The following is a 9264-nucleotide window of genomic DNA, read 5'->3' as shown; positions in this document are numbered from 1 at the left end:
AAAATAAAAGAGGTATGACTTTTATTAATAAATAAATGAGGAAACAGTTTCCCCAAGTACATAAAGTTGGGATGACATAAACGATAATGAAGTAACATGATTTCACTCATTATTAACGCTGAAATGGAATACAGATGTACTAAGCGGATTTAAGCAAGACAGACTTGATACTGGAATACACCTGGTGGGTGAGACAAGACTGACAGAGGGTTTGTTCAGGAGATAGAGACCACTACGCAGCTCAGCACTGTCAATCATCCTCCCCGAATTCAAATCCTGAAATTCACAAACATATGGAAAAAATTTAGCAGCACAATGACAATCATGAGTGAGCTTACTAATAGAGATCAGATTGCAATCAAAAATAGGAACATGAAGCACAGAAGTGAGGAATAAATCTGGAGAGATGAGAACAGAACCAAGACCAGCGACTTTGGAGGCTGATCCATCAGCAATCCGAATAGTGAGGGTCGGATTACACGGCGTAATCCATTAATAAGGAGACATCCCCGGTCATATGATCAGAGGCATCTGAGTCAACAATCCAGGGGCGAAAAGAGGTTGAATCCGAGATGAAAGCGGATGGGGAAATACCTTGATAGGTAACAAGGTCGGTGGCACCCGATGCCACACTGGTAGGTTGGACTGGTGACAACTGACTGAGCATCTTCTGGAGGGCATGAATCTGTTCTTCGCTGAATGGGTTCGTTCCTGGAGAGGTTTCGGCTGTTGGCAGCTGCCCGATGATCCCGTTTGGGTTTCCCATTGGCGGGTTTCCCATGAATCCGCCAACACGTATCCCGAGTATGGCCAGTACAGCAGCAGTGGTCACAACAGGGGCGGCCCTAGCGTTGATGATTGTCTGTAGATGGAATATGAGCAGCAAGTGCAGACCCGTCGAGGGCTGTAGTGGACAAGGAAGCACCTAACATGACCTTTTGGCAACTCTCTTCTCGGCATATATCGGAGAAAGCTTCACGAATTGTTGTAAAAGGTTTCGAATTCAAAATTCATGACCGAGTCTGGTTTGAGGTTGAGAAGAAATTTGAAGGTGCGTTTCTATTCTATGATTTGGCGAAATATGACAGAGTCTTCGGGACACTTCCAAGGGTACACCTCGAATAGACCTAGTTGCTGCCAATACCGACTAAGAGTATTGAAGTATTGGGTGACGGAGAGATCACCTTGACGAAAGTCATGAAGAATGGTCTCAATAGCAAATAGTTCGCTTGTATTGTCTGCACTAGAAAAGGTCTCACGGGCAGCATCCCAAATTTCCTTAGCCATGCCATAGAGAAGAAAATTTTCGTCAATATCAAGTGTCATCGAGTTAACAAGCCAGGCCATAACCATATTATTCTCGGATTTCCAAGTTTTGTATGACGGATTTGTCGTCATCGGAGCTGGAGCATCACCAGTAAGGTAGTCATCTTTGCCTTTGTCGTATACAAACATCATGACTGACTGGGACCATTGGAGGTAATTCTGGCCGGTGAGTTTGTAGTTGGTGATGAGGACAGAATTGTCTGAAATGTTGGGCAATGGAGACCCAGCAGCGGAGTGGTGGTTTGAAGTGACATCACTAGTGGAGGAGTTGCAGGCATGGCCGTATTTAGTCATTGAGCACGGCTGGAACTGGTTGTGCTCGGTCGCAGAAGAGTCAGCGCGGGAGATGGCGGGAGAAGCAGTATCGCGGATTGAGGAAGAGTACGGTAGAGCGGGAGATCGCGGGAGAAGTAGTATCGGGAGATCCCGATCGCGGGAGAAGCCCGACGCGACGCGTAAGAAGCAGTCGGCGCGGGAGGCCACGGAGGAAGAGCGCGGGAGATCCCGATCGCGGGAGAAGCCCGATGCGACGCGGGAAGGTCCGATGCGGGAGATCGCGGGAGAAGCCTGACGTGACGCGGACGCAGACGATCGGAGAGAGGCGCGATCTGTGGAGGAGCGGCGCTCGGATACGGGCGATCGGGGTAGCCGCAAATTAGGGCAACGCTCGGTAACGACGACGATCGCGGGAGAGAAGGGTCGTGATCGAGCCGAGCGGGAGAGGCTCTGATACCATGTGAATTTTTGAATGATTCTTTTTCTCACTGAATACATAGATAATTCACCTATAAATAGGTGAGTACAAGAGATAAAAAAGAGGAAAGAAATCTCCATACAATTAAGTAATTCCTATAATTATGGAATAAACATAAATACCAATAATTAAGGAATTACCCTTTTTATATTATGACTAAATATAGCAAGTACTTAAATAGATTTAAAGAAATAATAATGAGCGTAATTCCATAATAACCACTCTCTCCAATACCCTTGGTCAGGCAATAAATTAATATAATATATGCTTATTTGCTTGATTTCAAGCAAAAAAAAAATATACATATTCTATCATAATTTTACATAATTTTTCTCCTTTCTGAAAATTCTAATTCCAAAAATATAAATGGATGGTACTTTTGAATTTCGCGTAATCCTAAGAATATCCATAGTCTTTACAACAAAATCATACAGCCGTTAAATTCAAATTCATATGTAAATAATATTACTTAAATTTATTCACCATGTTACTTGTGACAAGTCCAATTTTCTTGAGATGATTTCTCATGGTTGGTCCAAAAGCCTCCTGTGTTGCATCACCATCAAAATTGCATGCAGAGTTCTATCAGTCTAGGCTTTTTGGCAAAGTTAGCACCAAATGTTCCTACATAGACTCGTATCAAAGTACATAGGCTAGGCAGTCAATTCCTGATAGTGGTTGATAAAATGTGTAAATGACAACATTGTCTCCAATATTAGGAGGTTCATTTAGGTGGCATGCACCATGTATTGACCTTTCACTCTTTCAATATAATCCAAAGCATTTGAGGGATGTGCCTGTTTAAACTCCAAGCTTAGATCATGTTGGAATCCATTGAATGTAGTATTATGTATTTATGCACTTCCGATCAATCATTTGGGAGAGTTGGTAGCACCAAGTGGTCATGCGTAAAATTTTCCATTTTCAATGTATACACTAGTTGCAAAAAAAAAAAAAAAAGAAATAAGATAAAATCATGGCTATTTAAAAATGATCATCATGGTAATGGTATTTGGTAAAAATTTTAAAGCAGCTAGTTGACTGCTACTTGATTGAAAAGTCCAGCTAAGAGCTTAAAACATGATAATTATACCCCAACACAATAAAGATGTACTTTTTTATCAAAAGACAGGAAACATTCAATTGAATAAAACTTGTTGATTTAGCATTAGTATAAAAAATGATAGAGAAAAGCAACCAATCACATAGATTTAAGCGGAAGGTACACAATTCCTAAATTAAGTGTGTTGTGGTATACCATGACATCGAACTGCTCAGGCTTCGAAACAAGGAAACAAGTTGCATGCAGCAACTTCGAAACAAGTTGCATGCAGCAATTGTCAACAATAATCTCATTATATTTTATCCCAGGGTACTTTGTTGCAACCTCCCGGCAAGATTCTAAAAAAAGACCATCTGCAAGTTTCATAATGTTGGCTTTATGCACAGCAGTAACCTTCTTTCGATTGTTGAGGTAGGCATATTCGAAAGCATATTTTGCAATCCGTTCTGAACAAAACTTTGTCATCACCTAGAAAGCCATTTGTAAGAGAAATGAAGACGACAAAATGTGCAAGAATTAACTAACAAGGGATAAAAATTATACAGTTTGAAGAAAAAATTTTTGCAGGATAATTTTGAACAGCATATCTCGTATTATGTCATGAAGTTTAATCATTCTTCCAATATGTTTCTTCTCAAGTGGCCGTAGCTTTTTTTAGAACTTTAGGGTAATAGCAGCAAACTCTTTGGTTGAAAAACTACTTTATATAAGTAACAAATCCGTAGGAAGAGCAGCTAATAATACGAAAAATAAGTGATGCATGTTTATAATGCTCTATTAAAATACTATGCTATACGATCCTCAATAATTTAATTAGATCTACTACTTGCATAAACAACATTTGGATTGCCATAACAAATATCTGCAAAAATTCATGATTGATAATAAAGGCACAAACAAAACAGAAGATATCGCACAAACAAAATAAAAGATATCAGTTAAAATACCAGGATTGCATTAGCACATTCAGCCTAGTTTGCTTAAGACAGCACATAGCTCCAGTAAGTACTGTCAAGTTGCCCATGTTTGGCTAAATTATCCACCATCGGTCCACTTAAACCATTTGCAAACACCATACATAACTCCAATAAATGAACATACTAGGATTGCATCAATGCAATCAGCCAAATACTACTTTTCTTGTTCATGTTTGGCTCATTTATGCGCCAAGTGATGTGCATCCATGTATATAATTCATAAGCCACCGATTGATGACTGAAGCCCTAATTGGAATATTCCTTTTCATGCATCATAAAAAATTAAATAAGGCTTGAGGTTAAATTAGAGAACCAACATAAACAATCACTTTCCATCACCAAATATACCATATGCATTTTTTAATGTCGCATAAACTATTTCAAGATCCTTATTTTTATGTGGCATGAAGGCTTTCAAGATTTAAAACACATTGCAGCATTGCATAACTAGACTTAGAGACCATAAAAAATGATGTCCACAGATTAGCATGGCCGCAAAAACATAGCAAATATGCAAGGTATGACAGTTTCTGAAAAATATCAAGCACTAACGGCAATTTAATATGCAATGTAAGACACATGCAATTTATATTATTAATAACGAAACAAATCTAACAAAACTCAAATAACCTTTCCAATCATAGTTCTCATTTATGACTCTGATAAATCATATTTTTCATAGAGTGACAATTTGTATGTAAACAAGCAGAACATAAAATAAAATAAAAAAATCAACATAATTCAAATAACATTTCAAATCGTATTTCTCATTGTCACATGAATTCGAGAAATCATAGCTCAGAGTGTGACAATTTTTATGTAAATATGCCCAACAAATACCCATGATGTAGTTGTCTAAAAGGTATTCAAGAGGAGCCTATAAAATATTGTATTTAAAAAAATAATTAAAATTGGACAAGACAAACAGTATTCTTGACATAGTATTCAAATGTACAGCATAATACATGACACGATAGAACAAGCCTCCAGACATGTTCAAGCTTGATAGACTATCAGATATGCTATCAGTATATTACAGATCATGAAATTGCTAGTGTTTTTCTTACGCAGGGCGTATCCTAGTCATGTGGGATTTCCCGCGATGGGAAGCGAAGGGTGCTCCAATGCCTAGATCAAACTGGTCCGGGTACTTTCATTGTGGGGGAGTCGGTTAGTTCATTTGGATCACCCCTAATTATCCTATTATTATATATTTGCTTTTGTAGTAATTTATGATTATTTTTTTTGTGAGTTTGTTTAGCGTCCGTTTCTCCCTTCGAGGGTTGTATCCGAGAGTTTTGATAGTGCTTCGGCTATATATCTCTCCCATGGTAGTGATTATTTTTCCTATCCCCTTCCATATCCTCCCCACATTGCTCTTGGCTGCTCTGTCCCTACTGCAGCCACCCAAGACAGCAGTTGTTGCTTTTTTTCCTGCAGTTTGCCCATTTCCAGCTGCCACCTTCCCTTCCCCACCTCGCTGCCGTTCCGCACAGCTACATCCACCCTTCCCCAACCATCCCCCTTTCACTCACAATCGCCAATCCTCACTGCCGCCATCCGGGAAACATCAAATCTTCTGTATTCCTGATGTCCAAACATCATTCCAACTTAATGCCGCCTGAACTGCAGCCTAACATGCTGTCGCTGCAGTCCCAACTTGTTGGCCTTGCACCAGACAGCACTCCTCTTGCTGTCCTACAGTCAACAGCCCTTCACCTTCGCTGCCCCTCGCTTTCCCAGCCCTCCGTTTCGTTGTCAACATAATTCCAGCCCCTCTTTTGCTGCCCCAACCACCTAGCCGACCTCCACCACCCACGGATCGAGCCCTACTGTGAGTTTGTGCGTGTCTGTTGTATTTTCCCTTTCAAGTGTGTTCGATTGAAACCGTCTATTTACTTTCAGTAATAATAATTGATTTTATCTATTGTGATTTTGGGTTAACTCCGGCAATATTTTCTCTGGCTAGGATTTTTCTATCATGATAAAATAGATGGAGAAAGAAGAGGTAGAATATGTTAAAATAGATGGAGAAAGAAGAGGTAGAATACCAACATGTAACTACAAATGAGCACACAAACACCCATCAGTAATTGAATGCTTCAAGATACAATAATTTCTCAATTCGACAAAAATGTCAATGGAATCCAGTTTCATGCAGACCAACATGATAGTAAGAAGTTCAGCTTGCAGCAAAGCATTGTCAAATACGCTGAGTAGCATAAAGGCAATGCCAAGAAATAAGAAAATAAAAGCAAATGTCATGGATAAGGATGCTTGGGTATTATAGCAAGTAATTGTGAATAATTAGATAAACCTATGACTTGTACGTAATGCAAAATATGACTTCTATTCTTATACATAACTAAACGGCACTAAAAAATAAGCGCATCAAGTCATCCAATTAAGTTGAATCAATTCATCCCCTCACATGGGGTTTCTTGGAGCTCGGGTGAGCGATTCTTGTTTCCTTATTTTAGGTCGCCAATCTTCAAAGTTTGTGGTGTTTCTTTCGGCGGTTGTGGTTTCCTCTAGTTCTTTCCTAACGACTTCTTCTCCTTCTCGAGGATTTGTCCTTTGTTTCGTGATAACGTTGTGGGGAATTCCAATGATTCGTTGAATGCTCTTTTCACTTCTAGTTTTAAAGACCAATTGGTAGATTTCTCATCTATCAGACTCTTAAAAAAAATAGCCAAGAAGAATGGTAAGCCAGCTTTTTTTCTTGATGAGTATACTAATTTTCTTGTGGAACCACTAAGATTTATTCTGGTGGGTAAGTTTTCTTTTGCTCATTCTATAATGGAAGTTATTAGAAGGTTTTTTGCGGATTTGAAGCTTGTTGGTAGCTGGAATATTGACTTAATTGATGGTAGACAATTGATGATTAAGCTTGAGAAAGAAGATGACTATGTTTGCTAGAAAAATTTTATTAATTGAAAATTTTTACATAAAGATTTTGAAATGAACTCCTGACTTTAATCCTAAAGAGGAACCACCAATTGTTCTTATTTGGATAAGGTTCCCTGGATTGAAGTTACATCTTTTTAATTTGAAGGGTTTATATTCTTTAGGTTCTATTTTTGGTACGCCTTGAAAAGTTGATCTTGCTATGTTTAATTTCTCTAGACCTTCTGTGGCCAGAATTTTAGTTGAGAGAGATGTTATTGCGGTTTTCACTGATATGATATAGATTGCGAATTTTAATAATGGTTATTCGCAAAATGTTGACATGGAATTTGTTCCACATTATTGCACTAAATGTAAAATTTTTGGGCATATGAAGACTACTAATTATTTTGCACATCCTGAAATAAGGAAGGAGAAAATTTCTAGATCTCCTGGTTTAATGGAAGAAATAAAGGTTTCGTTTCCTTGAAACCTCATGCTCGGGCTGAAAATGGCTTTGTTCGGCAAGAGAATGTTTCTTGTGATATGCAAGAAAAGATGAATGGGAATGTTGTTCATATGGAGAAAGAACAATTTAATGTTCTTCAAAATAATGTTTCTAGACTTTCTCAAGAAACCTTAATTAAGAATGAGGTTGTGAGAAATCTTGATAGTGGTACTTCTGGTTTAAGGGAGACTAATTCTCCTATTTTTCTTGATATCAATAATAACTGTTTAGTTGATGGGGTTCAATGTGTTAAGATTGTTTAAAATGCTATGGATAATGATATTATTAGGAATGTGGATTTGGTTGATAAGTTGACTCTTGCTAAAGATGACTTAGAAAAGGAATGGCTTACTCTTAAATCTAATAAGAAGAAAGTTAAAGGCATAAGGGAGCTGAGATATGTCAACCCCAAAGTTGCATTAGTTCAAAGTAGTGGGGTTTGGAGACAGAGAGAAAATCAATTAGTATTCTCCTCTAGGCTTTACTAGGGGGAGAAAATTATCTTTCGATGTTTAAGCTTCTCATTTGGAATATTAGAAGTGTGCTGATGTCAATGCTTCTAATAGTTTTAGAAAAATTATCAGAGCTCATAATTTACTTTTCTTTGGTATTTTGGAGCCTTTGGTTGCTAATCATAACAATGACAGATATATGAAAAGTTTCAAAAGGTTTAATTCTTTTGCTAATGTGAGCAATGTAATTATTAATCATTCACAGTTTATTCACTTGAGGATCAGTAATGATAATTTTTCATTTCTTGCTATTATTATTTATGCTAGTACTACAAGAATTGCTCGGTTGAATTTGTGGAGTAATCTTATTGCTTTAAAAGCTTCTTGAGCAGAGCCTTGGATTGGTTGTGGTGATTTCAATGCTATTCTTTCTATAGATGAGAAGAAAGGTGGCAGGTATCCTAATCAAAACTTAATTGTTGAGTTTGTTGATATGTTGTTGGAGGCTAGGCTATTTGATTTTGGTTTTTCTGGTAATCTTTTTACTTAATATCATGAAAAGGTCTTTGAAAGGTTGGACAGATATGCTGCTAATAACCTTTGGGTGGAATAGTTTCCTGCTTTCTCTATGATTCATTTACATATTATTTGTTCAGATCATGCTCCTATTCTGCTTTGTGTAATGTTGTTTAATAAACCATAGTTTATCAGTTTAGATTCTTTAACATGTGAACTTTGCATAGCTCTGATTTTCAGTTTGTGAAGGAAAATTGGGTTACTGATTGTTCTGGTAATGTGGGCAGAAAACTTTGGGCTTTACATAAGTCCTTGGTTGTTACACTTAAAAGGCGGAATTGGGACATTTTTGGAACCTTGCACACTTTGGTTCAGTTGACGGAGGATAATATGAAGAAAATTGATGAGGATTATAATAGTGAACTGATTTATCATCATTCTTTGTTGAAAAGTCAAGAGATGTTGACTAATGCAATTACTATGGAGGAGGCGTTTTATAAACAAGAAGTTCTTGGTTATCAGTTAGTTGATGGTGATAGAAATACTTCCTACTATCATGCTTGCATCAAAAAGAGAAGAATAAGTAATACTATTGATAGGATTAAACAAAATAATGGTAAAATCTTACATTGTCTTGATTCATTGAGGTTGATGGCATTTATTATTATACTAACCTGCTCAACTGTGACAATAGGGTGCTGGAACAAATTGATGTGGATCTTTTTGCTGATGATTGTACTTGTGCAGGGAATATTGATCATGTTGTCATTCCTGCTAGTATT

At 37.7% G+C, this 9264-nt stretch overlaps 1 protein-coding gene across 2 annotated transcripts in view; it reads right to left on the bottom strand.

Moving 5' to 3' along the window:
- Nucleotides 1-9264, bottom strand: part of LOC110039103 (isocitrate dehydrogenase [NAD] regulatory subunit 1, mitochondrial) — a 47673-nt gene that overhangs the window by 11048 nt on the left and 27361 nt on the right. The window contains exons 2-3 of one of the 2 annotated variants that reach the window (XM_020744058.1): nucleotides 3393-3611; nucleotides 3339-3359 (exon numbers count right to left, since the gene is read on the bottom strand). In XM_020744058.1, the coding sequence (XP_020599717.1) occupies nucleotides 3339-3359; nucleotides 3393-3611 (240 nt within the window). Of the gene's footprint in view, nucleotides 1-3338; nucleotides 3612-9264 lie in introns of both variants that reach the window. The other variant, XM_020744057.1, reaches the window with a different exon arrangement.

Source organism: Phalaenopsis equestris, unplaced genomic scaffold (genome assembly GCF_001263595.1).
Source record: "Phalaenopsis equestris unplaced genomic scaffold, ASM126359v1 Scaffold235266, whole genome shotgun sequence".
Taxonomy (NCBI): Eukaryota; Viridiplantae; Streptophyta; class Magnoliopsida; order Asparagales; family Orchidaceae; genus Phalaenopsis; species Phalaenopsis equestris.
The sequence above is the reverse complement of the archived record's forward strand: the minus strand, read 5'-3'. Positions and strand labels throughout refer to the sequence as shown.